Source organism: Notamacropus eugenii, chromosome 2, assembly GCF_028372415.1.
Source record: "Notamacropus eugenii isolate mMacEug1 chromosome 2, mMacEug1.pri_v2, whole genome shotgun sequence".
Lineage (NCBI taxonomy): Eukaryota > Metazoa > Chordata > Mammalia > Diprotodontia > Macropodidae > Notamacropus > Notamacropus eugenii.
The window spans coordinates 380,554,672-380,582,593 of record NC_092873.1 but is presented as its reverse complement, the minus strand read 5'-3'; the positions used below and the strand labels follow the sequence as shown (position 1 = coordinate 380,582,593).

Below are 27,922 nucleotides of genomic sequence, written 5' to 3'. Positions count from 1 at the left end.
TCCTTGTTCCTTTTCTGTCCTTCTCCAACCCTCTCTTGTCCCTCCCCGGCCTCCTCTGCCACCCGTCCCTCTTTCCCTTTTACCTGTTTCCCTCTCCTCTCTTTTCCCTTTCCCCCTTCTGCCCCCTCCTCTCCTTTCCCTCCCTACACCCCCTGCCCCCAGGCGCTGCACAAGAAGCACAGGGAATGTGAGAGCCCCGAGGTGGACGAGGTGTTTGCCCTGACCCCCCAGACGGAGGAGAAATATAAAAAGATAGACGAGGAGTTTGATAAAATGATGCAGAGTTATAGACTGGCCGTGAGTAGCCGCATGGAGAGCTGGGGGAGCCCTTCCCCCCATGCATGGTGTGGCTTCGCAGCCCCCAATCCCCTTCCCCACATGAAAGTGAGGAACAGTCACTCAGTTCTTAGCATCATTGAACCTTTCAGCTGGAAGGGGCCTTAGAGATCCTGTCTTCAGTACCCATCATTTTACAGATAAGGAAGCTTGGCCTGTGGTAGAAAGAGCCCTGGACCAGACTGGACAGCAGGAGATCTTGGTTCTGGCTCTGAACTCTCCACTAACTCACTGGGTGACCTTGGGCAAGTCATTTGTACTCGGGAAGTCTCAGTTTCCTCTTCTCCACAATGAAGAGCTTGAACTGGATGCCCCTCAAAAGCTTCTCTCTCCAGCTCACAAGTTTTGTGATTCTACAAAACTGAGGCCCAGAGAGGCACCATGGCTTGGCCAGGGTCACACAGGGAATTAGTAGAAGGGCCAAGATGATAGCCCAGGTTATAGTCCTTACCTCTAACTTCTGACCCTAGAAACCCCATGGAAGCTACGCTCTGAGAGGAACCTTTGTTAGAAGCTGGGGAATCTCTGCTCTCAGATGATGGCTAGTCATTACTGGCCATAGGTGATAGCAAAATGCTCATCTTAGGCAGAATTTGGGTGGGAGAGATTTGGTCCTATGGTGTAAAGGATGGAAATCAGACCTTGAGGAGAAAGAACTCTTTGTCCCCAGCTTCCTGAATAGGGAAATCCTGAAACCTTCCTCCCAATACGGAGACCTTTCCCACAGCTATAAGCTCAGTGTCTATGGGGGCCTAGAGTGGGAGCAAGAAGGAAAGAAATGAGACTGTGCAGCAGCCAGGATGCAATTGAGGCTGGGAGAAACACTTCCCCTCCCACCACCCAGTCCCAGTCAGTAACAGCTCTGCGTGTGTGAGTTTGGATCTCAACCTGGGGTTCCTAACCAGCTTCCTGTGTGTCCTGCCTGGCTGGGGACCTAACCCACCTCAGCTCCTGGGCCCTGAGAAGACCAGGGGACTGTTTCTTGTCTCCTGTTAGAAGGCCCTTACCCTGGCAAGGCCCTAGGGCTCTGCTCCAGGCATTATTTTCTCTGACCTTCTATCTAGTATCATTCTTGCTCTGTTGGATTTAGCTAGGAGTACCTTCATCAGCATCACTGTCCTCAGAGGGCACTCTGGGGAGATGGGGCTATGACGAGGCACGATCTTTCTAACACCCACTTCCCCTCCCTTTCTCTGTCCAGTCTGCAGTCCCAGCCCCGAATTTCGCCATGCCGGTCACGGTGCCTGTGTCCAATCAGAACTCACTGCAGTTCAGCAACCCTGGGGGTTCCCTGGTGACCCCGTCACTGGTTACATCATCCCTCACAGACCCGAGGCTCCTGTCCCCCCAGCAGCCAACCCTGCAGAGGAACAGCGTATCACCAGGGCTGCCCCAGCGGCCAGCCAGTGCTGGTGAGTATAGAGGGAGGGTTCAGTTCAAAGTGCAGCTCGACTCTCCCCTCAGACACAGAACCTCCTCTTCCTGCCCTTTCCCAGCTCACATTCATGGCGGGAGCGGAGTAGGTGTGACTTCATCGCCCCACCTGTGCATCTCTGCATCAGTAGATGCACGCTATCATTCCCTCCTCACCCTCTCCTCCCCTTCTCTGGCCCATTTCATATTTGTGTTGTCTAGGGAGACTTCCCAAGCCAGAGTGTGATACCTCTTCCAAGCCCCAGCCTTGTAGGGGTCTTTCTTCCTGACCCCTTCTCATCCTCCCAGCATTGCTCTTCAGAGTTCTGACCAGCTGAATCATCTGCCTTAGCTTCTCTGCCAATGGTTTTCCTGTCTTTTTGTCTTTTCTCTGGGGTTGGGGTAGGGGAGTGTGAGAAGTCCCATTAGATGGGGTGGATTCTGTCCTGTCTCCTCGTGCCTCTGGATCCCTCCCCCAACAAACAAGCACATGTGCTTTTTACCCCAGGCCCAATACTTTCCAATTCCCTTATATTTCTGTTCCTTCCCTAGGGGCCATGCTGGGAGGAGACCTTAATAGTGCTAATGGAGCCTGTCCCAGCCCTGTTGGTGAGTCTCCCTGTCCAGAATTAGGTCTGTGGGGCTCAGGAAGGCTTTGTTTTAGAGAAGAATAGAACTGGAGGGGGGAGACAAAGACTTCGAGAGGGAGCCGGGAGCTGAGGGATATGGGCTTCTTCTGCTTCTGATCAGCCCTCTCATTTCCTGGAGCCAGGAGAGACTTGGGTTCACTTAATGCTGTATGGCCTGGGCAAGTCACTTCACTTCTCCTAACCTCAGTTTCCGTATCTGTAAAATGGGGATGATAATAATAGCAATGGTACCTCTTGGAGTTATTATAGAAAATAAAGGGCTTTGCAGCCCTAAAGTGCTACATAACTGCCAGCTGTAGTGATAGTTGTAAAATCATCATTGTTATTAGTATTAATGAGGGGATTGAATTAGATGATGTCTGAGGTCCCTTGTCACTTAAAAATGGCGTTCAGGGAATTTGAGGGAAACAGGTGGAAAAAGGAATAAAGAAGAAAATTGTATCACCAGAAATACCCCCCAAAACACACAGACACACTTCTCCCCTCCACCCTGAAGCCCTCTTTTGGAGTGGAAAAATTGGAGGAGGCCTGGGGAAAGCATGGGGTTGGAGGTCAGGAGGGGCTCACTGAAAAAGCATTGCAAACGCAGGAGATATATAAACATAACTAAACATTCTCTCTCTGCCTGTTTCTCTCTCTCTCACATACACACACATACAGACTAGTCACACTGACAGACACAGGCTACCAGGTGCCTCTTGACACACCAACTCACAGAAAGACTGAAATGGAAGGACACGCACCCTTGTCTCCCAAACAGACCCATGGACCCTCTCACAAACACAGTGTCTCCAGCCACACTCACAGGTGTATCCCAGTGATCAGCTCTGCTGAACACAAGAATACATGTTTGGAAGACATAGAGGGAGGTCTTACCCTCCCCCGCCCTGTCTCCATCAGCTGTCAGCCCTGACTGGGGCCATCCCCTCGGTTGGCTCTGTGACTGTGGCTACGAATGTCACCATTGACGTCACCTCCACATTCCTGTCATTCCCAGAGCCTCCCTGAGAATTGGGCTAGAGGCAGCTGGAGAGACCCAGGGCTCAGCAGGGAGATAGTGTTCCCCAGGGCAGGACTGCTCACTGCCTCTGCTCTTATCCCAGAATCCCTTAGTTAGCCCTGAGACCCCACCACCCAGACCTTGCCTGGGATGCCCTGCAGCACCTGGGGGCTGAAGATAAGCAAACTCAGGCCTATGGGGATTGTTTGACTTTCAGCCTGAGCACACAGTCGCCATACTAAGGGAGGTCTCAGAACAGTGTCTGTCCCCCATATGTTGGTGGTAGTGATTTTCAGCTCCATTAAAACCCACAGCTGCACTGATACATGGCCTATGTCCCTGAGGACATGGATGACTGGTTTTCCCTGCTTGTAGACAAAGGAAGGGAAGGGCCAGTGCTAGATGGTGGTTATCAGGAATGACAAAAATGACCCCTCAGTGGTCAAAGCGTAATCATTTACCAGTTATCTGACCCCTAGCCAAATAATTTCCCTTTTCAGGGCCTTAGTTTCTCCGCTATAAAATAAGAACGTAGGACAGTAAGGTCCCTTCAAGTCATGACATTCTGTGATCCTCAGTGACACCAGGTAATGCCTCAGCACTGGCCCTGCCCTGTAACCATCCTCTTCCTGCTTTCGTCTGCTCCCCCAGGGCCTAGTCTCCTTCCTCCTCTCTCACCCTGCACATGGATGGTGACACTGTCGTGGAGGACATGGGGGATGTTGCAGGGCCGGGCTCTAGACTCCATTTGCCTTGAGGTCCAGCTGCAGAAGAAAAAAGGAGCCTTACAGTGCAGCAGGGATGGAGGGTAGACTACAGGAAGGCCTCCTTGACTAGTATTGTTATGTGTGGGCACCAGAGGTGGCCTGAGGGCCGAGAATGGTAGCAGAAGAAAAGCAGTGACCTCTTCCCCTGCCCCCTCCTTTGCCCCAGCAAATGTCATTCCTCCTCAGCCTCTGTGGCCAGAGCATATAGTAATAATAGCTGATGTTTATATAGCTTTTAAAAACAGTTTACAAAGCCCTTTATATACGTTAACACTTTTGATCTTCATAATGTATTTGTGAGGTATGTTTTATTATCCCTATTCTTCAGATGAAGACACTGAAGGTCATACACCTTAGCAGCAGAACCAGGAGATTTGAACCCAGGTTTTCTGACTCCATGGGCGGCACAGGGTTACAGAAATGGAGATGTGATTATTCTCCCTCTCCTTCCTCTGCCTTTCTTCTCGAGGCCAAGAAAGTTCCAAAGAAGGGATGCCCTTTCCTGAACCCCAATGAGCTAGCTAAGTTGGGGCCGGGGAGCAAGTTGGCCAGTATATGGACATAAGGGATGTTGTGGGGCCTGTGGAGGGAAGCCTCCATACTTCTCTCATCCTTACAATCTTCTCCTTCTCCAGGGAATGGCTATGTCAGTGCCCGGGCCTCCCCTGGCCTCCTCCCTGTTGCTAATGGCAACAGCCTGAGCAAAGTCATCCCGGCCAAGTCTCCACCTCCCCCCACCCACAGTGCCCAACTTGGGGCCCCCAGCAGAAAGCCAGACCTTCGAGTCATCACGTCCCAGGGTGGGAAGGGGTTAATGCATCACTTGGTGAGTTGGCCCTTTAAGTGTTGTTGGGAATAACAAGGGGATGAGAGGGGAGGCAAAGAAGAAAGCGTCATGCTTCAGCAGGAGGGATGAAGATCAGGCAGGAGCAAGGATTTCTGAGGGAGAAATTAGGGAAGTCAGGACTTCCTCTCTCTGCCTCCCACCCAAGTTGAGGTGGAGGCAAGGACTCTTTCTCACAAGAAAAGAGGACCTGACCAGAATTTTGCTCAAAGGAGGACCTGCCCTAGAGACTGATACCACCAACAAAGGTGATATCAGTAGAGAGATGAGATGGATGCTGCCAGATATGGCTATGAGGCAGAGGGGCAGAGCCTAGTTTCTAGTAGACTTCTGATGGGCTGGGATACAAGAGGGAAGAAAGGTGGGGCTACCACAGTGGAGATCTCTGTCTAGGAGAGGGGCAGGGAGGAGAAGAGGCTGCCCTGCCCTGAGGCTGGGAGAAGGGGGAGGCATGGGGCAGTGAGCAGACACTGAACTAGCCCTGTTGGTTTGATTTCTGCTCCCAGACTGAGGACCATTTAGATCTGGTAAGTACTGGCTCGGTGTGGGCCCTTTAGACTACCATTGTGACTTGGTGCCTACTGCGAGCAGAATCTCAAGCATGGCGTGTGTTTGTGCATGTGCATCCTGGCGCTAGGTATGAGTGTGAGCTGTGCATGGATACAGACATTGATTATACGTGCCCACAATGTGGATAACTTGGTGCACAAAACAGATACTGACAGTATCATCCGTGCCCTTTAGGAGCACTGTATCCTAATACTTAGTCAAGCATGCATTCATCCGTGTGCATGTGTGTGTACATGTGTATGTGTGTACATGTTTATATAGAAGGGTGGGCTGTGTTTGTCTCTATATGTTGCTTTTGTGCAAATGGTTCTCTACTGTTAGGAAATGTGTTTGTCTCCATGGATTTTTCTATGGGGCATCTGTGGAAACCCTGCTACTGAGCAGCCTCAGGCATCCCTGAGGTTGTGTCCTGGAGCAGACCATTAAAGTGGATAGACTCTCTGCCCCACCCACCTTTGACCCATCTCCAGCAAAAAGCATGTCCTCCTATGGGGACAGCAGGGGGAGGGAGCAGGAGAAATGGGGACCAGAGCCAGAGGCAGATGCTCGCTCTCCCAGGGGAGTGCAGCCATCTAAGGCCTCATCCCCAGTTTGGGGCACACACACATACATGTATTATGTGTGTACACACAGGCATTTACATACATGTCCACAGACACACACACAGATTCTGTCACAGCCAGGAGTAGGGCAGGGGCTGCTGACTCCTCCCTCCTTTCCTTCCTCCTTCCACCCTCCCTCCCTCCTTCCCTCCCTCCCTAGCTCCTGACTCAGGGCCAAAGGAGGCTGGAAAAGGCAGGCAGGCTTTGGCGGCGACACGGCGGCAGTTTCGGCCTCAGCGTGGAGTTGGAATAAACAAGTGACTCAGCGGCAGATGGAGCTGACAGCCCCATACTTGGGGACACGCACACACACACACACGCGCACACACACAGACACACACACGTGTAAGTTGCAGTGTGAAGGATTCAGGGTAGATTTGAGGAGGACTGGACAAGACAAAGGGAACAAGATGTTCCTCAGATCTGCTTTATCCTTTCCCTTTCCCAGGGAAAAGGGCTGAGGAGATAGTGGCAGACTGGTGGTCCTCTGGCCAGGAGACCCACCTTGTAACTTTGAGTCTGTGTCTCTGAGTGTGGATGTGTCTCTGTTTCTGTGTGAGATGTGCTATGTGCAGCCCTCTCTTTACACTGACTGATGATTTTCCCCATGTGGGTGGCCTTGCCCATGTGGACCTGAATTGAGGGGTTGGGGGTAGGGTGAGAAAGGACAGAGCAGTGGAAAGAGCCTGAGATTTGGAGTCAGACAAGCTGAATTTGAATCCCTGTAATTCTGACATTTAACACCTCTGGCACCAGGGCCTCGGTTTTCTTCCTCTGTAAAATGAGGAGGGGAAAAGGGGTAGGACTAGATGATTTCTAGGATTCCTTTCATCATTAAATCTTGTAACAGAGACCCTGGTCCCCACGTTGGGGGATGGAGGTAGGGTTGGGTAGAAGACCAGCTCCCATCATTAGGCCTTCCTTCTGATGGATCTCTTCTTTCTACAGAACAATGCCCAGCGTCTTGGGGTCTCTCAGTCTACCCACTCACTTACCACCCCTGTGGTCTCTGTGGCAACACCCAGTTTACTCAGCCAAGGGCTTCCCTTCTCCTCCATGCCCACCGCCTACAACACAGGTGAGTGTCTGTCTAAGCCCTGACCCAGCACGATATTCCCTCATCCAGCAAGGATTGGGGGTCCTTTCAGGAAGTAGGGGCAGAGCTGAGTGCTGAAAACCTTGGAGAAAGAGGGGAAAAAGAACTGTGGTCCCTGTCTTCAGAGAGTTTTTGGCCTGGTGGGGAAAATGAGCCATAAACAAAAATGCATGATTCCTATGAACAGAGCTCTTGCTGTCCAGGCTGAGAAGTCAGGGCCGGCATTACATGAGCAGAGAAAGAAGGCGGACCAACGGAGTTTCTCTGAGGAGTGTAGAAAAGGGCTGGAGCAGAGTGATGGGCAGGGCTTGGGTTCGAGGCCTGGGCAGGGCTGGGGGCAGGTTTATCCAGTTTCCTTGGGAAGTGCAGGCCAGGGGGTCAGGGAAGATGATGGGAGTGAGATTGGAAAGGAGGGGTGACTGAAGGCCTGGAGGCCCCAAGGATGCTGGTAGAGGCCTCTGAGTGGAATTAGGAATAGGCAGATACACCCTGCCTCCAGGACTGTGCTAGTCCTAGCTGTTCTAATGCCCACATTTGAGAATAGATTGTGAAATACATCTACCATCTTTTCATAGAGGATTTGTTGTTTTTCCCACTGCTGTGTAAGTAAGTGAGGCTTCCTAGTAAGGAAAGGGTCTAGATGTTATCCCAGTAGACTGAAGGTAGTTAGTAAACCTGGGGCAATGAAAAGAGACCCCTTCCCCCACCGTTCTTCTACCAGCATAGGGCTGTTCAGGCTCTGCTTGAGATGGAGTGCTGGACCAGATGGCCTGTAACCCTCTCCTCCTGAGCTTACTAATCCCCTTGATGACACAGCCCACAAAGGGTTGTTGAGCCACTGCAGAAGGACCGAGAGGGCCCTGCTCCCTTCTGAGGCAACCCCTTCCACCTTTAGGGGGCTCCAGCAAGAAGGGCTGGGCTTTTTTGCCATTTGGACCCATTGCTGTGCCCTCTGGCACCAAACAGAATCAAGCTGATCCCTTCCTCCCTCCAGAGCCTTCAGACACTGGCAGACAGTTATCACGGCCCCTCTAAGTCTAAAAGCCCCCATTTCAAGTGAGCTCTGTTTGGCAGGATCTCAGACTATGAGGACCCTCACTATGCAGGGTTGCCCTCCTCTTCACACTTCACTTTATCAGTGTTAGGGAGGCATTGAGGTGATGCAGGGGATAGAGCTCTGGGCATGGCGTCTGAAAGACCTGAATTCAAGTCTGGCCCAGACAGTTACTGGCTGTGATCCTGAGCAAGTCACTTCACCTCTGTTTGTCTGTTTCCTCATCTGTGAAATGGAGATAAGAATAGCACCTCCCTGCTGTGAGGATCAAAGGAGATCATATTTGTCAAGTGCTTAGCCCAGTGCCTGGCACATAGTAGGCATGATATAAATCCTCCCCTTTCCTGAAATGTCACATCCAGAACTGAACACAATATTCCAGAAGTGGTCTGGCCCAGTTAGAGTAAAATGGGACCGTTGCTTCTCTCAAACTGGACATTATCTCTCTTATAATCAAGCCTAAGATCATATTAGCTTCCTTGCCTACACCATAGCTGTGGTCTGCTCGTACCTCTCTCCTCTTGTACTTCTGGAGTTGATTTTTTTGAACCCAGCATCAGACGTTACATCTATCCTTGTTATTTTATGAGATTCAGCCCAGTGCTCAGGTCCATGGGCAGCAGTGGGGGAGGGGGTATCAATCAACATGAGCCCAGCCCACTGCCTATTTTTTTTTTTTATCTAGGGTCCTATGACTGGTTTTTACAGTTTTGAATGTTTTTCTTTTAAAGATGTAAGTAAAACCTGATGGCCAGCCAAATTCAGTCTGAGGCCCAGTTTGCCGACCCCAGCTCTAGCCTGTCAGCATCCCAGTACACAATGGGTACCCTGTATGATAAAAGAAAAAAAATGTATTTCATCATAATAATAAAACCCCAGAAAGCATTAAACAACATTGCAGATCCCCACTATAAGGTCCTCCATGAAGGCCAGTCTGGCCCCACATCCACATTCAGACTGGGAGGAAAGGCCCCGAGGCAGAGGTCTGATGAGAGTGGGTGTCTGTAGACTGTGTGTGGGTAGCTTACCCTTTAGATCCTCTCCAGCTCGTTGGTGCCCTTCCTAAAACTCGCAGCAACGTCTTTGTGCCGTTCAATGCTTGTCCTCATGCCTTCACTCTTCCATTGCCAGAATCTGAAAAGGGCCAAAGGGCTAGGTGGTGTGAAGGGACCCAGAGAGTCACAGGATCCTGGAGCTGGGAAGGTCCTTTGTTTTGCAGTTGCAGACACTAATGCAAAAAAGTGAAGCAAGAGCAGCACAGTTTGGTGTAGCACTCAGTCAGAGCCCAGGCCTAAAAGGCCTGACACCTGGGGTCACTTTCTGGTCTTGGCCCCGTTCCCAAGTCACACCACCACCTCTCTGGGCCTCAGTTTCCTCCTTTGTCAGATGAGAGGACTGGGTTAACTGAACTTTAAGGACTCTTGCACTGCCCATGTTCTGTGATTCATCCCAGCTGTTGAGTGTAAGGGCCAGTGTTGGAGCCCACATCCTCCTTGGCCTGGTCTAGGACTTCTCACCACTCTAGAAGGCTAGGGAACGCTGATGATTGAACCCCTAACTTATTGATGCTGTCATTCTGGATTTTCAAATATAAGGGATGGAGATAGGGGCTGGACCTGTGAGTTCATCAGTGTAGAAACTCCTTGAGGAGGAAACTCTCCACTAAGGCAGATCATCTCCTTGCCCCTAACTTACAATCTTAGACAACTGCCTAGACTAGCACTGATAAGTTCTGTGACTTGGAGGTGGGACTTGAACCCAGGTCTTCATTGGCTTTCTCCACTGAGACACGAGGCCAGACCCTGGACATGAAACCTCTGTTTTTCTTCCTCTTCTATTTTCTTCCATGGTAAGATGGGGCTAAATATTAACTAGCATCAACAAACAGGAAAGGCTTTTGGCAAATTCATTCAACTCTTGTCTCTCATTCTGTTATGAAGAAGAATAATGTGTAGATATAAGTAATACGAATTCAGGCTTTCTCACTGCTAGGAGATGAAAAATTTCACACATATGTATATGAGAAAGGAAGTGATTGTGATACACTTAAGAGGATTCCAGTTAAACAATAGATAGAACTAATCAGCAGCAGAAGTGTAAGCAAAACTCCACTGAATTTGCTATTAGTTGTTCCCTATTTATAGACATTGGCCCAAATTCAAGTTCTAGCCTCAGGTCTTGCCTGAATTCTGGTCAGTGTCAACATTAGCCAACATTAGATCTTCTGGAAAGAACAGACCAAAGCTAACCAGAGCACTTTGCTTTTTGGGCCTCTCCAAAAGGAAGGCCTTGCTCCCAGTTCTGTTTATTAGCCAAGGAAACAAACCATGTGGATGATCCTTTGGAGCCTAGAACTTCATGGCTGACATTCATTTCACAGACTTCTATTAAGAGCCTTTTGTGCATCAGGCACAATACTGGGTGCTGGGGATACAGAGGCAAAGTGAACACTGCCCGAGCCCTCAGGATCTGACCTTGGGGGGGTGGAGCGAAATGACAGTGATCCAAAGCAGAGACAGATCAGGCCACACATGAACACATGATTGAGAGGCAGTATCGAGAAAGCTGAGCACTGAAGGATGCCAAGAGGCAGAGGTGAAGGTATGCATTCCATGCCAAGTGGGAGGCTTTGGCAGTTGTTCAGGTAAGGGTGGTTGTGGTGTTTTTGGAGAGAAGAGGGCTGACATAAGAGGTACTGTGGTGGTAAAATGGAGAGGACATGGCAGTTGGCTGGATAATATGAGGTTGGGGAAGAAGAAAGAGGCAAGGATGACTGCAAGATAGTGAATCTGGGTGACTGGGACCTTCAAGAGAAACAGGGAAGATTAGAGGAGGGATGAGTTTAGGGGGAAGGAGAATGGATTCTGTTTCCAACATGTTGAGTTTGATATATCCAAAGGACATCCTGGTGGAGATACACATCCTACTAATTACTCTATCTTTTGGTGTTTGTAACAATGAACAATGCACAGACTTTCTGGCTAACGTGAAGATAGTCTGGCTAGTGTTACCGTAAGCCAGGTTGTGGACACTGATCATCTGTATAGTATAAAGCAGTGTTTTTCAAACTTTGTGGTCCCAGGATCTCTGTACATTCTTAAATATTAAGTATCTTCACCCTCATCCTTCTCATCAAAGGGCTTTTGTTTATGTGGGAGCAAATTTTGAAAATCCTTGGTGTTCAGAGTGCTGTACTTGGGAATCAAGAGACTTTGGTTGGCCCTCCGCTTACTTCTGAACGGGCACACATATTTGCTGGCTCTCCAGCCTCGGACAATATCCTTAGCTCAGACAGGCCTTCAGTACTGCATTCAACTCAGTTCAACTCAGCAAGCATTTACTAAGTAACTGCTGGGCAAAAGTACTGTGCTTGGTGACAGTGAACCTCCCTTGGCTTCACGGAGATGATAAAGTCTCTTCCTCTGTAAAATGGAGCTATGTCTACCTTGCCTGCTGGAAGGTGAGGGGCTGGGCCCCTGGTGATTATGGTGATGATGATAATGGTAGTGACTTATATTCCCGTAGTGTTCCAATAGTTAGAAACAACCTTCTTCAAAGCAGTCCTGTGAGGTGGGACAGAAATGAAATCTTCCTTGTACTCAGCCAGCTGTGTGATGATGAATCTTTGAATCTCAGTTTCCACAGCTGTAAAGTGGAGAAAATGATATTTGCACTGCCTACCTTTCAGGATTTTTAGGAGGGAAACTGTCAGTCAGCAGCCACTTATTAGCTGCACTTTATAAGCCTTTGACTGTGTTAGAAATGGAAGTTGCTACTACTTCAACTCACTGCTATGGAGCTCCCATCCATTTATTCAGTTGGGTGTTTGCATGGGCAGGTTACGGAGGGAAGAGGTATACATGCTTTCCTACTTACCTGCTGCACTGGCAACTTTTAGGAGGCATAGGGACATTGCAACAGGAAGGATGGTGGGCTAAGGAAGAGGACGCATAAAGTGCTGATTTAGCTGCCTGCAGCTTTTATCATTGGTGCCTTCTCTCTCCTCCAAAGCTCCTTGGAGATGTGGTAGCTGCTGCGACACTAGACCCAAAGGGGAGCTTTTTGCGGGTTTATTGATTTGTCTTCTGATAGCACTTGTTACACAGGCGTGACCCATCCCCACACTTCCTGTGGGTTCCTCAGCTAGCCCTTTGGGCCCCCCCAGCCTTCTCTTGTCTGGTCACAGTCCTGCCAGTCTCCCTGCTTGCCTCTTCCCCTTGGCCACCAGGCTCAGCTCTCACTACTCTTTTCTCCTTTGCAGATTATCAGTTGACCAGCGCAGAGCTCTCTTCCCTCCCAGCTTTCAGCTCAACCGGGGGACTGTCGCTAGGCAACGTCACTGCCTGGCAACAGCAGCAACAGCCACAGCCACCCCAGCAACAGCCCCAGCCACCACAGCAGCCACCACCACAGCCACAGCCACAGCCCCAACAGCAGCAACCACCGCCGCCGCCACAGCAGCAGCAGCAGTCCCACCTGGTCCCTGTGTCTCTCAGCAACCTCATGTGAGTATTATTCTTTGTGTATCTGGGTAGGGGAGGGGGCTGCCCAGAGGGCCCATGTCTGCCTCAAAGCCAGACTGGAAAGAAAACTAATCTTTGTTTACTTTTTCTCCCTACCTGACCCTGCCTCCAACTCTTGTCTCCCTCCTCCTCCCTCTATGTCCCATCCTCCTCATGTCTCATTCTTTCCTAACTGTATTGCCTCAACCTCTTCACCTTCCTCCGTTCCTCCTCCCTTTGTGTCTCTCCCTTCCCTCCTTGCCCTTGGCCCTCAGCCCGGGCAGTCCCTTGCCTCATGTTGCTGCAGCCCTCACCGTCACCACCCACCCCCACATCAGCATCAAGTCAGAGCCGGTGTCCCCGAGCAGAGAGCGCAGCCCAGCACCACCAGCCCCTGCCCCCTTCCCAGCCCCTGCTCGGCCTGAGCCTGGGGATGGCCTCAGCAGCCCTGCCAGTGCATCCTATGAAGCTGGGGAGCGGGATGACGGGAGGGGTGACTTCGGGCCTACCTTGGGGCTGCTCCGTCCAGCCCCAGAGCCTGACACTGAAAGCTCAGCAGTGAAGCGGATGCGGCTGGACACCTGGGTAACGTGACCTGTTCCCTTTCATCTGGGCAGTCCTCCCAACACTCTAACCTCCTCCCCCCATTGCAGTGTTAGCCCATTCCCTCCTGTCACATCAGGGACCTCATCAGTTTTGTTTCTTTGTCCCTGTCTTATTTCCCTTTGAAAGTTCTTGAAACCTGGTTTCCATCTATTCCTCTCACTGAAGCATTAGCTCCTTCCTAATCATATTGCTTGCCTGTCCCTCCCCCCCACCACGTGTGTTAAATCCATTTCCCTCCCCTTCTCCCCAGAAAGCTCTTGTGGTTTAATCTCCATCCCTTCAAAGCTGACCTCTCCATAAGAGGCATGGTCACCTCCAGGAGTCGGGTGGGGACTCGGGGAAGGGGCCCTCCCAGCCCAGCCCTCCCTCACACCTTCCTTCTACATCTCCTCTCTCTACAGACATTAAAGTGATGAGTCTCCCCCTCCTCTCTCAACCTCCCTCTTGAAGAGCTGACAATCTCGCCACCCCTCCCCGTCCCGGGCTCCTCCCGCTCGACCCCTCGCCCCTTTCTTGTGCTCCATGTCCTGTTGACGGTTACATTGTGTATAATTATTATTATTATATTATTATTATTATTATTTTTTTAATTTGGACTCTCGCTTCTGGGGGGGGAAGCATCCCCTTCTCTTTCTTCTCCCCTCCGTTTTCATGGGGGGGACACTCTTTTTTGGGGGGGACAATTTGCACGTTGTACACATATGCTGCAGGGGGGGAGGGGGGTCCCCAAAAAGACTTTGGGATGGGGCAGAAGCCGAGCCCTGCATGTGGAAACCTCCCTTCACCCCCATCCCCAAGAGAGAGGAAGTAACCAAAAAACCCCCATGAAATGGACTTTGAAACCCTAAAACCTAGTTTGGACCTGGGGGATGTGGGCTGGATGCCTGGGTCAGCACTGTTCTGCTTGTGCCGCAGGGCCTCAGGAGGGCTGCCTGGAGTTGGGGTTAAAATCCCCATGGGTCTCTGCCTCTCCAGTGCTATTTCTATGTACCTAGGCTACGTAAGTGTGGGTCAAGTGCTCAGGCCTGGAACTCAAAGAACCCTCATCCTTCACTGATTACGTGTAAGCTGCATTCTCCAAAATTAAGGGACAAGGAGTAGAGTTGCAGTTGTAGTGTGAGGACAGCAAGCCTTGGCATCCAGGAGAAGATACATTCTCACATACTGGGAAGTCCAGTGTTGGGTGGGGTGGAGAGAAACAGCCCTTCCCCCAGGACCTGGAGGAATTTTGGAGTCTCTCCCTCTCTACAAATGGAAGAGGGTGGGGATGGAATAGGGGGCTGCCTCATAGCACAGTGTATGTGGGGCAGAGATGTGGGGTACCCCCTGCTTAGGCATTAGAGGGGGATCCTGGTGGTGGAGAGACAGGACATCCTCCTTTTCCCTCCTCTGGGGTTTTCTTCTAAAATATACAGTGCAATAGCATCCCTTCCCTTACCTACCCCTTTCACTCTGGCTCCCTAATTTCCAACCCCATCCTTCTGCCCTTGGTGCTGGCCTTTCAAATTAAGCCTCAGCCTGGAGCGGGTGGGGCAGAGCCAGTCTTAATTATACTGGTAGAACCTGGGAAAGAAACTGAGGATGGTGAGCACATGCTACACCTTCTCTTTCTCCCCTGGACCCTAACCCTAGCAAGCCTGGAATGGCTTAACAAAAGACTGCACTAGGCTTTTTGGGAGGACCTGGGCACCACTGCAAACAGAGAGGAGAGGAGATCCATTAAGGTTGGGGAGGATCAGAATATTCTTTTATCATAAAGGTCATGGAAAGGGGAGGGACATATGCCCACTCCCCCGCTCACATGTGATTATACACCAGAGGCCCAGGCCCCAGAGGAGTCTACAGTTTCCCAGAGCCAGGATATGGGATTGGATGAAGTGAAGCTGCCAAGCTCATGACCAGTGCTAGTTGTGTCCTAGGGTGGCCCATGTTTTTAGCCTTGCTCTACCCCAACCCACTCCTCTCTCCCTAGCCTCACCTCCCCATCCCCACCAGCTTGCTACCTCCTGCTCCCCACCACCATCACCACCTCCTCTCCCCCAGCCCCTCACCACCACACCCCATCTTTCCCTCGGCTACTGTAATTGTAAATAGCAACTTTGGAAATGTTGGCTATGTAACAGTCCAGGAAACTGTTTTTTTGTTGTATTGATATGAAATGAAATTCTATTTTTGTCAAAGTATATTGTAATAATAATGACTCTGAAATGGCCCGTAGTGTACAGATGAGATTGTTCTTCTTCTACTGTTGTTCTTGCCCTCCCCTTGCCCCACTTTTGCCCCTTTCATTTTCTCTCCAGATGTGTGCAGCTGGGGGGAGGGGAGGGGCAGAGAGGGAGCCCAAAGCCTGAGGCCCTTGGATCTTTGGCTGTATCTGAGATCATTAGGGAGCTGGGAGGAGTCCCCTAGCATCCCCCACTTCCATACTTACTCACAGAGGTGAGGTGGGGGCAGTGGGGAGGGCTGGGTTATCTTCCCCCCATCCTTTCAGACATTGATGCTTGGCTTTCCCCCCTAGCGCCCTAGGGCTAGGGGCTTTGTCTTAGGTCTCTCATGACAGTTAAAACTTAGAGACAGCAGGGGCCTAGTACTGTAAGTGACTGTATTTACCCACCTCAGAGACCTAGCCTTTGCAGTATTCTGAAACTTAATCATGGGAGAGGAACCTGAAGCAGAGAGGTGTGTGTGTGTGTGTGTGTGTGTGCGCGCGCGTGCCCGTGTGTATGCGTGTGTGCATGCGTGTGTGCATGCACGTGCCTGTGTGCACATGCATCTTGTCTTTGTGTGTTTATAAAGTGACCAGCTGTCCAGCATTTCAGCTTCCTGATCTTCCCAGCCCTATTCTCCCAAAAGTCCTTCCTGGACATTTTCTCTTGCTGCATCCAGCTCCCTTCTTTGTTCACCCATTCATTTATGAATTTAGTAAGCATTTATTAAGCACTTATGGTATGCCAGGTGCTGGGAGAGACACAAAGTCTAAATAAGGCAAGATCCCGTTTTTATGGACCTCGCGTTCTCTCTACTCTGAGAGTCATCTTTACTTGCTAAATTAAGACACTGATTATTTTTATATGTCCATTTTTAAGGGGGATTTTGCGGCTGGTCCCGCCTGGCTCTCCCACTTGGTCCTATCTTTCCAACCTTACCCCCAAAAGGAACTGTCTTGCTCCAACTAGACTGGGTTCTTTCCTGTCTCCTAGCATGCCTTGGACCTTCCTACCTCTCTACCTGTATTCATCCCCGGAATGTGCTGTCCTCTCCATAAGTCCTGCCTTTCCTCGAAAGCCCAGATACATGCAGTCCTACCTCCTTGAGTCCCATGTCTCAGCGCACGGTCTTTATTCCTCTAGAGCAGTGGTTCTCAAACTTTCTGGTCTCAGGACTCTTTAAAATGATTGGGGACTCCAAAGAACTTTTGTTTATTTGGTTTATATCTATCCATATTTACCATATTAGGAATTAAACTATCTAATTGTGAAAACTGCTTTGACCTCATGATCCTTCATGAGATGGTCCCCAGACCACACTTGGAGAACTGCAGGCCTTGAGCATCTTGGCCCTCTAGCATGCCCATCTTCCCAACTAAGGGCAGGGACTGTATCTTATTCAGCTTTAAGTCCAATCCTGTCCCCTTCCCCCACTCATAGCACAGTACCTAGCACACATCTGCAGGTGACTGATTCTCCCCTTTTTTTTGGTCAGACTTAACTGCTACCTGGCTCCATCCAGCTTTCCTTGGCTGAGCCATCCTACCACTAAATAACCCAGAGGAATCCTTCCCTCCCCCTCCCCTCCATTTTTATGTATGTGTGCCCCTGAGCATGTACCGTGTTCATCAGGTTTGCCTTCTGTCCTACAGTGGCATTTCTGATGTTGGATAACTGGATATGTGCATGAGTGCACTCATGTGCCTCAGTGCATTATCTAGGTGAGGTGTGTGTAAGTCAGTCAATGTGTGTTTGGAGATTTTTTTTAAGTGGGGGGAGCAGAATGCTATCTGAGTGTGTGTCTGTTACATTTCTGCAGTTCAGTATCCCAAGGTTTATCACAAGGCTTTCCAATTACATAAGCAATTCCCCTTGGAGCCTCACCCTTCTTGGTGACTCCCCTTCCTATTCACTAGCCAAACTCACACCTCCTCCCAGCCCCTCCCCCTAGAACTGGGCATTTGCCAAAGCAACCACTGGAGACAGCCAACACCCCTCACCTCCACCCTCCAATTTTTAGACAGCGATCAGGGATGATGGGTGAGAGGAATTCCCCCCCCCCAAAGCAAAATACCACCACCCCTTACAACAGTGCACTAAATACAGCGGCAAGACCGATCCCCAATCCTAATCCTCCTCACCTTGGACAGAAAGGAAGCAATGCACTTCTCTTACTGTTTATTTATTTGTTTGGAAAGACAGAGATGACGTAAAAGTGTATCTAGAAATATCTATATCACTATATATTTTTAACTGACTCTTCAGGATCCCTTTAGGGAGCTAGGGTGAATTTAGCGTTCCATAAGTGGGGAGCGGAACCTGGGAACTCCTAGCTTTCCCTTCTGCCCCCCTCCCTTGAAACATTGGTAGGAGGGATGGAATTGGGTGGGTCTGGATTATTTTTGATGGAGAATCTGGATTCTCTTGTGTCCCTCCCCAGCCCAGGTCTGAGGAAGGAGAGTGGAAAACTCAAGGAGGTATTCCATTCTTTCCCCCACCCTACCCCCTACTCCCAAACCTGACAATCACCCACTCCCCTATGGCTCTGACTGGGTCCTGGGGGCGGGGGGAGTCGAAAGTGTGTGGCTGTTGATTTGTTTTCAATATTTCTTTCCGTGCTGTATGGTGATGCTTTCTTGGTATTCTACACAATAAGAAAAGACAAAAAAGTCCTCAAGTTCTTATGAGTTTTGTTTGAAAACTCTTTCACTATATTTGTTGTAAAGAGGTTTACTATTAAAAAAAAATACACGTTTCTGATAACTTTGGTTTGGTTCATTGACTTATTTGGTTCGGTCTGATGCTGAGGGTGGCTCCTTCAGGCCCAAGCCCTCTGTCCTTCACCCCACTAGAGAGAGTGGTGCAGAAGTTAGATGGTAAGAGAATATTCAGTTTGTCTAAAATGGTAGCCCCTAGACCAGAAGACCTGGGTTCAAATCCTGCTGGGGTAAGTAATTTTTTTCTCTTGGCATCTCAGTTATTTCATCCATAAATGGTAGGGGAGGTAAGGGGAAGGAATGGTTGAATTTCAAGATCCCTTCTTTCTATCTCTAATATTTTGGGCTTTTCCAGCAGCTAGAAGAGGAACTGGATCACACAGGAATATAAGAAATACTTCTTTGGATCAGAGGCCAGCTCAGGATTTTACTTCTGATTTAGGAAATCATAGTAGGTCCTTCAGCTACTTGATGCATCCTGATGTCCCCTTAATAGATGTTTCATATCCTTACTCAGCTACTTGTTAGCTCTACTGAGTGGTGGCTAAGGCTATACTTCTTATAGGAATAAAAAGAAGATGGGGATGTGGCAGTAGCACCTGGCTGGAGCAAAGAGTCTTAAGAAGGGACATTGAAGGGTGAGTTTGTGATTTTTAATTGCACAAAAGGGGCAACTGGAGACAGTAGTAGAAAGGAGTCAGAAGAAAAGGATAAGGCTACCAGGGAAGATAGGGAGGATGGTTAGCCCCCTATAGTGAGACCTGGTGGTGTTAGGACAAACTTAGACCTCACAGCCCTATGGTGAGAGAAAACGTGTAACAAAATGGGCACCTTCTTTTCCATAGGGACTAAGGATTGCCTTGTGTGTTAAATCAGAACCCACAATAGTGGCTCTCCCAATTCATTCCTTGTATACTCAGGAGTCCAGTAAAATGACCAGTCTCTGTGGGGGAGTTGGCATCTGTTTTGTTATGTTTTGATGGGGAAGGGCCACCATAAGATGAGGAAAGGCAAGAAAGAGGCTATCAAAAAATGAGTTTGGAGGTCATGGAATCATAGAATTTGACATCTAGGACCTATATAGCATCCGGTCTAACTTAAACATATGAGTCTTTTTCCTCTCCCATCTCTTTGAGGAATTAGCTTAGTAATAGTATCAATGGCTCAAAGGGTACAGTGTAGTAATTTGGGGGTCATATCTCCCAATTACTTTCCAGATTGGCTAGATCAATTCACAGTTCAACTGACAATGTTAATACACACCTGTTTTTTCTCAGTCCCTCCAGCGTTTGTTTGTTATTTTTCCTTTCTGTCATCTTTGCCAATCTGATGGGTGGGAAGTGGAACCTTAGAGTTGTTTTAATTTGCATTTCTCTAATCATTAGTGATTTAAAACATTTTTCATATGGTTCTTGATGGCTTGGATTTCTTCTTTTGAAAACTGCTTATTCACATACATTCAGTTTGACCAGAAGTCTCCACCATATCCCTGGCATTTGGTCATCTAGTCTTTGCTGTAATTAGAACCCCACCACTAGACATACAAGATGGTCAGTTCCAGTTTTTGGACAGATCTGCAAAGACACATTTCTTTATACTGAATCACAATTTGTCTCTCATTACCTTCCATCCATTGGTTGTCTCTCTGGATCCAAGCAAAAACAAGTCTAATTCTTTCACATGGTAGCCCTTCAGAAACTTAAAGACACCTAATATATTTAATACATTCCCCTCTAGGCTTCTCTTCTCCAAGCCAAACATCTCCTTGTTCTTTCAAATGATCCTTGTATGTTGTGATTTTGAGTCCTCTTGCTATAGCGGTCACCTTCTTGTAGACGTAGACCAGTTTGTCAATGTCCTGCCTAATAAATGATACTCAAAATTGAATACAGTACTCCAAATTTAGCCTGAATTTGGCAGAGAACAATGGGACTACCAGTTGCAGATCTCAACCCATCCATGCCTTATCATCTGCTGCAATTCACTGTGTTCCTGTTAATGCAGTCTGAAACCACATTAGCTTTTTTGGAGGGTGCCATGCCACAATTTGGACGTATGCTGAGCTCACAGCCTTTTTTTTTTTTACATAAACTCTTATCACCTCCATCCTAGGTCTGTGCACATTAATGGATGATACTTCTCCCTATTAAATGTCATCTTATTCATTTTAGTTTATCATGATGGTCTTTGTAGATCATAGTTCTGCCACCCAGCATGTTAGCTATCCTTACTAGTGCCATATCCTCTGAAAACTGAGAAGCATATTAGATATACCTTCAAACAGGATAGGCCAAGGGTTAATAAAAGCCCTCTGACAGGCTAGTAGAGACTTCTTTGAGTCTGGCAACGATCAACTAATAGCGTGTTTTTTTTTTTATGCTGAATCCACCTAACTTCAAATATTTGAAGACTATCATTCAGTCATTTCTATATTGCTCACAGGATTTTATGAGAGACTCTCAGATGCCTTGGTGAAATATGGGATAAGAATAGGACCTGTGATTTCACTGGTATGGGGAACTCCTGAGTAAGGAAGTTGTCTGTTAATTCAAATTGGTACCTTCTCAGAAATTTACAGACTTAGAGAATAGCTTAGAGCACTGAGTGGTTAAGTGACTTACCCAGTCACACAGTCATGATGGTTCACAGGCAGAACTTGAACAGTCTTCCTACCTGCTACAGGATGCTAAAATATAGTATTAGTAATCAATGATATCATAACTGAAGTTTATATTGCACTTTGGCATTTGCAAAGTGCTTTCCATATATCATTTCATTTGATCATTACAGCAACCCCTTGAAATAGTTGCGGTTATTCCATTTTACAGATGAGGAAACATCTGTTGAAATCAGTGACTTGCACTAGTCACACAGATAGTAAGTCTCTGAGGAAGAATTCAAACCCAGATCATTCTGACTCCAGGTCCAATAACAGTATTCATGCTGCCCCTCCAAAGTATACTGAAATCCAGGTACACTGTGCCTACAACATTCCTGTGTGATCTACCAGGTTAGAAATTCCATCAAAAAAAGAAATGTAGTCTGGCATGACCTGTTCTTGATGAGCCAGTGCAGCCTTTTGTCACTGTCATTTTCTAAATGTTCACAAACTCTCTTTTTAATAATGCCAAGAATTAGTCAAGCTCAACAGCTCAGTTTTAAAAAAGACACCTTCTGTCACTTTGAAAATTGGGTTAACATTTGCACAACTCCAGTCCTATGGCACCTTGATTTTTCAAAGATCAGTAACAGTAGCTTAATAATCACATTCGAAATATTTTTCGGTATCCTGGCCTATAGTACCTTTTGGCTTGGTGACTTGTCTTTGTTGGAGTTAGTTAGGTACTACTCTTCTCACCCATCTCATACCCCAAATAGTAGCTTTACCTTTTTTAGTCTTCCTTTTGCTCCCAGCACATCATTAAAAGCCCTTTTGTGTTGTCATCAGCATTCATTACAAGGTTCAGCTCTTTTCTGGGCTTTACAACTTAGGGGTATGATTCTTATAGAATTGTGCCAGTCATTTGTCTTTATCCTCAGTTATCTCCCCTTTTTCTCCCCTTCTTCTGAATACATCTTTTAAAATTTTGTCAGTGATTTACCAGTGCATTTATACTTGTTTCTTTAGATGGTTCCTTCTTTTCTTTCTCATAGAATTTATTTTTGTTTCATGAGTTTATTCTTAAGAATATCCTCATCCTTGTCAAACTAAGTTACTCTGTGGAATCTTAGGCCATAGGGATCCTATCTGTCCTTTCCCTGGATTCTTTAAAATCAACTAAAATCTAAAGCATTCATCAGACAAGATCTGTCTTTTCCCTCTCTATGAATGACGTCCTCTTACGATATTTTCCTTATCTGGTTCCCATTGCTTCTTTGGCACTTGGTCAGAATGAGTTCTTTTTATCACTTCCTCCACCTTTGGATGAATCTGATTATCAAGACAAGTACAGAATTCATCAGACTTTAGAAGAAGGAGCTCCAACAGATGCATGGATAGCTAAAGCCCACCATTACCACTCCCCAGTGCTAGCTTTATAAGCTGCTTCCGGAACTTATCATCCATTCCCTTCTTGTCTGACTGGCATGTAGTGAACTTCCACCACAAAACAGCTTTTCTTCTTCTGACCCTCACCTAGATGCCCTCAACCGTGCTTCTTCCCCTTACCCCCAAATTCATTATACAACACTACTGCACTATCCTTTTTGAGTAAGAGCTGTGCTTCTTCTGTTTTCCACTCATGAGTGACATCACAACCCTCAATAATAGAACAGAACCTCGAGTTGACCCTTAGGTCACTTTATTACCTGTCATCTGAACATTTGTGTATAGACAACTGAAGCTGTGAATATTGTTACTCTTGCCTCTTTTTAGATATTATTTCCTTGAATTACTGGGCTCTCCACTGCTCTTCATATGTCTCACATACAACTTTCTATGCTCTTTCCCCTTCCATCTCTAACATACTGTTTATTTGCACACTGGGAGGACACATGGGAAGGACAGAGATGCTCACCACATACATACTCTTGGGTTTCCATAGCCCAAGGGATATTTCCCCTTCTTGTGTCCCTGTTTATATTTTCCCCTCCCTTACCAAACTTATTGAATTCCCACATAAATGTCTTTCATTTGCCCACCAAGGCTAGACTGAATACTCCATACCAATGGGAGGAAAGGATTTCACAAAAGGAACATAGCCAGTAACAGGGGACCTTTCCATCTCCCATTGTCAACCCAGAGGCCAGAGTATGCAACGGTTAGGGGCAGAGCTTCCCTAGCTGGGCCTCTTCTTCCTTAGTTGCAGTTCTTAAATCATAAACTATTAGAATCCCTCCTGGCTGTGTAGAGTCAAATGGAGTATGCCCTCTTATTAGCCACAAATCTCAGCAGGGTTGCTAGGGCCTTAAAATGAGGTTTGACCATTAAAAGACTTTAGAACAGATATGAAAGAATCAGTGAATGAATGCATGAAGTACATATTAACTGCTTACTATGTGATAAACACTGGGAATACAACTAGAAAAACAAGATTAGTACCCCTTAAAGAGCTCACATTCTAGGGGAGGGAACAACACATAAGCAGTTCGAGTTGCAAATTAAATGGAAAAATCCTATGGTCCTTAGAGTACGGTGACAAAGCTTCTTTTGTCATTTCCACTGATAAAATCATGTCTTTTATAAAATCATAGTTTCTGATGTTGAATCACTTGACATTGCCAAGGACTTTCGTGGCAAGAACTTTCTTTTTCTGAGTCTTGAGTAGCTGTGACTGAAGCACCTGCAAGAGCAGTTGTCAGGCTGCTTCTACATAAGACTTGCAATGTCTAATGGCTATGCACATCGGTTTGGAAACATTGCTATACGCAGGGCTCTTGGGTTCAGGGTCCTGGCCTGTTTCCATTAGGGACTAAGGGGAGATGATAGTCAAGGTGATGGTTTCACTTGCCAGACACAGGCTACCTCATGTCTCCCTCAAGGTACACTGCTGTTTCAGGTAGGCTAGCTAGCCAGCCTTGTTAGCAGTTGGTGGAATATCTGGTCCCTTGTCCACTGGATGATCACTGTTATTGCTGGGCTCGAAGCAGGACTGGTGCTCTGGGGAGTGCTACGAACTCTAAGGCTCCTGGTAGCAGTTGGTTTGCACTTATTACTGGTGGGGATGAAGAAGGTGGGTCCAATTTCCACAATTATTCCTCCCTTCAATGATGGCTAAGTTTTGGGCTGGAAGTGGATTTGGTGGCTTGTGGGGCAATGCTATTCCTAAGGCTCTTGGGTTGAGGGTCCTAGGCTGTCTTCATCAGAGACTTAGGGGAGATCGTGGTCAAAGGGGTGATGGTAATTTCAATTGCCTGATATTGCTGCCTTCCATTTCCTCCTTAGGGTTCTTTGCTGCTTAATGCAGCAACCACTGATGACTTCAGAAGTTTGAGTGCAACATGCCTCTCTGCCTCTTGGCTAAGAGGTGGTGGACTATGGGTGGAAAATGAGGAATATAGTTCAAATATGGCCAATATGTTAGTTTGATTTTTTTTTTACTGTACTTTATAAAGGGATATTTCTATTTCATGAGAGAGGAGAGAGTCATTGGGAAGTGAGTTTCGTGGAAAAGGGGGAAAAAGCATTAATAAAGCATTTTAAGAAACAATGAAGTTTGACATCTGCCTACCAATCCCTCTGTACTTCTTTTACTACTCCAGTCTTCAGATCCAGTCCAGCTAAGAATTGCCATGCCCTTCCAGCATGCAGACTAAGCTGAGCCACAGACATGCCTAACTCTCCATTCACCACCATAAGTAGAGAAATTTAGCGAGTTGGAACTCTTTTGCCAAGGGATCAAGTGATTGATTAACCTCTGGCTAGGGAGTGCTGACACAGAAAATCATCTTACTCCACCTTGCATTACTTGCCCCACACACAGCCCAGTGTACTCAATCTTAAGGTTAGGAACAACCCCACATACCCTATCCCTCATCTTTTATCCCACAGCCCTCCACCTTCTTTACTGCTACACAACCCCTACTTAAAATTTCTTTTCTGGTTACTCGCTTATGTGTTATTTTTAAAAAACAGATTCTTATTGATGTTTTTACATTTCCTAGAATTCTCCCCCAAAAGCGAGAATTCCTTTCACTTAAAACAATTCCTATCACTTAAAACTTTTTTTTTCCAAAAGAAAAAACATTCAGTAAGACCAACCAACGTATGGAAAAAGTCTGGCACTTAATGCAATGCTACCCCTACCTATGCAAAGGAGGAGAGGGGAGATGTTGCCTATCTTCTTTAAGACCAAGCTTATTATTTGTAATTTCACTTGTTCTGTAACTGTTCTACTTACAGTTGTGGTGACTGTGAATATTGTTTTCCTTGCTATAGCTTGCTTTCTAAGACTCCCACTTCAACCTCAGGTGCTAGCTGGGGGTCCCCTGGAAGGCGTAGGGGTATGGGACATAGTATTCCCCTGGCAGAGCTTACCTCACCCACGTAGTGACCTGGGCAGGCACCTGGATATTTCTCTTCAAGTTTTGTCTTTGAGTCTAACGATGCTGGCGGTGACTGGGGCTGTCTGGTGGAGGGAAGGACACACTCAAGCCCTGAGTCATTGCCAACGGCCCAACAATTTTTCCAAGGTCTGTGATTATGGAGTCTCAGGTCAGATACAACACGTATGTAAGCAGAGCCAGGATCAATTGTCCAAACCCAGTTCTGAAAGTTGTTCTTTTCCTGAATCATCCACCTGAGGCTTCAGTGTGATATACATGACTGATCAGAAAACAAATACTAAGAGCCAAGGAGCTGGGGGTTTCTGGAGTTCTGACACGTGCTTCATAAGACACCCCAGGCGGCTGCCTACCCCCAACCTCAGCGTGTGGGAAGGGATGCAGTAACCAGCACTGCCAATAAGGAAGCCACTTCGCCTCTCCTGATGCTGGGGCGGGCAGGTAGCGCAGGTGTCATCACGCCCGCTTCACAGGTGATCAGATTGGGGCTATGAGGTTGGTAGCGCTCCTAGTCACGGCCGCTACTAAGTGTCCGGTACTCGGAGCTGGACTCCAGTGAGGCCTCCTCTGCCCGGTCTGTTCCTCTCCCGCCCCCCTCGGGCACAGGCCGGGCAGCCTCGGCAGCCTGCGCCCGCCCCCGCCCGAAGCCTCAGCATTCGGCTTGGCCCCTGGATTGGCCGGCACGAGGTGGATGGTGGCCTCGCTTCGTCGTTGGCCACGCTGGTCTACCCCTCGATGAGGGCCGCCCGGCTGTTGGCTTTGTGCCTCGTGCACGTCTCCACCGCGGGCGCGGAACCTCCCGAGGTGGATAGGGTCACAGACAACACACGCTCCATAAAAGCGGGGCGGGGGACGCCGCTGCGGCCGCATTCAACGTCCTCCCCCAGCCCAGGCCCTGCCGCCCTCGCCTCGCGGGCGCCTCGGGGCTGACGCGCTAAGCACGTGCTCCAGACAGACCCGCCCCGAGGCCACGTGAGCAGACAACGCCAGCCCGAGCTCCGGCAGGGAGGGGCCGGAGGCTCCAGGGGAATTTCCCTCACTTGAGGCCGCGCCCAGCTGGAGGCTCGGCTGGGCGGCTCGGAGACCGTACCGCGCCCCAGCCCCAGGGCCTAGGAGGGGATATTTAGCGTGGGCTGTGCCCCGCCCTCTTCGTGAGACCGAGGACGGAAGTGACGCAGGACTAGGGGGAATGAAAAAGGAGGCGGCCGACAGGGAAAAAATTTTTCTAAGCGATCACGGTAAGCAGTGAGTCGGCGGAACGACAAGCCTCCAGGGAAAACGTCCCCGCGCTCTCGTTCCCGCACTAACAAATCGTTTTCCTGGCGGGCCGAGGTTAAAAGCTTTCCGAGGAGGGGCCTCCGCCAGAGCGCAGCGCGCCAACCAACCACCGCAGGCACGCGTCTCCGAACGAGCACGCGCACGCAGGGCACGTTCGCCTCGCTCCATTGGCCTCTTCGGCAAGGGGCGGGGTTCGCCTAAGAGCTGGAGCCGGGGCAAGGCGCATGCGTACTCACAAGTCTTCGCCGGTAACCATGATGACCACCTTTTCCGTAGCGTTTTAAGGTTATCAAAGTCCGTTGCTCCCCCCTCCCAGCCATTTGTGGTCCATAGGCCCAGCGTTATCTCATTTTTAGCAGTGAGTGCTAGAAGAGGCTGATATAGTGAAGGAGTGATGTGGTATGGAGGCGGGCAAGTGATGGGAGATTCAAATGAGCCTTCGTGCTGCCTGCACGTGACACCCCGTTTCCTGTCTCCGCACCTTTGTGCTCGCTGTGCCCATGCCTGACCCAGGTGTAGGGCACTGCCTCACCTCCATCTCAGAATTCTTTGTTATTTTAAAATTTTGCTCTACTCACCTTCTGCATGAAACTCTTCCCTGTTCCTTCCCAGCGGCTAGTGCCACCCCCATTTTATTTTGGGGGTGTGTGTGGTATATATGCAAACTATAATATGTGTGTATACACCCATATGTTTCCATGCTGTGTGTTCAGATACAATGCAAGCTCCTTGAAGGCAGGAACTTTAATTTTTGTCCTTCATCTGGCTTAATAAATGTTTGCCAATTGATTGATTAGGTACATGATTTTTAAAATAGGACTTAGTGACAATTTAGGGAGAATGCTGTACTCAAAATGTGGTTATTGAATCCTTTTGGTCTCACCTCATTTGAAAATGGAGGCTGACTAGATCAAAAAACATACAGAATCACAGAACCTTAGAGTTAGAAGGACCCACAAAGGACATCTAGCCCAACTCAAACTTAAATAAGAACCATCTCCATGATATATCCCCAGGAAAAAAGTTCTCAAATCTTTCCTTTTTTTTTTTTGTGAACTTAGCAATTGTCAGTAAAAATATATATTTATATATATTATATATTTCAACATATAAAGAACAAAAATGAGGTTAATATATTAAATTGTGGACTTCTGATATGTAAGTTGTTTTTAGTGTATATATTTATTTAACAACTATATTATATGTATATTAAACTTAACAAAAAAGTAACAACATTGCCCTTATGCCCTTATCAATTTTTCTGTTTCCTTCTGTATA

General features: G+C 48.0%; 1 protein-coding gene and 1 long non-coding RNA gene across 5 annotated transcripts in view; one reads left to right on the top strand and one right to left on the bottom strand.

Moving 5' to 3' along the window:
* The window catches only part of MEF2D (myocyte enhancer factor 2D), a 44,875-nt gene extending 26,465 nt beyond the window's left edge, over nucleotides 1-18,410 (top strand). Inside the window, exons 4-12 of one of the 4 annotated variants that reach the window (XM_072647249.1) lie at nucleotides 163-297; nucleotides 1,538-1,748; nucleotides 2,302-2,358; nucleotides 4,802-4,992; nucleotides 5,517-5,537; nucleotides 7,131-7,260; nucleotides 12,594-12,837; nucleotides 13,110-13,419; nucleotides 13,842-18,410. In XM_072647249.1, coding sequence (XP_072503350.1) covers nucleotides 163-297; nucleotides 1,538-1,748; nucleotides 2,302-2,358; nucleotides 4,802-4,992; nucleotides 5,517-5,537; nucleotides 7,131-7,260; nucleotides 12,594-12,837; nucleotides 13,110-13,419; nucleotides 13,842-13,853 — 1,311 coding nt within the window. In that variant the 3' untranslated portion in view covers nucleotides 13,854-18,410. The remainder of the gene's footprint in view (nucleotides 1-162; nucleotides 298-1,537; nucleotides 1,749-2,301; nucleotides 2,359-4,801; nucleotides 4,993-5,516; nucleotides 5,538-7,130; nucleotides 7,261-12,593; nucleotides 12,838-13,109; nucleotides 13,420-13,841) is intronic. The other 3 variants (XM_072647251.1, XM_072647248.1, XM_072647250.1) reach the window with 3 other exon arrangements.
* LOC140528923 (uncharacterized) lies at nucleotides 17,689-26,764 on the bottom strand. The gene is made up of 2 exons (XR_011975345.1): nucleotides 25,341-26,764; nucleotides 17,689-21,050 (listed from the first exon to the last, which is right to left on the bottom strand). It is a non-coding gene; the product is annotated as an uncharacterized lncRNA (long non-coding RNA).
* Nucleotides 26,765-27,922: the final 1,158 nt, after the last annotated feature.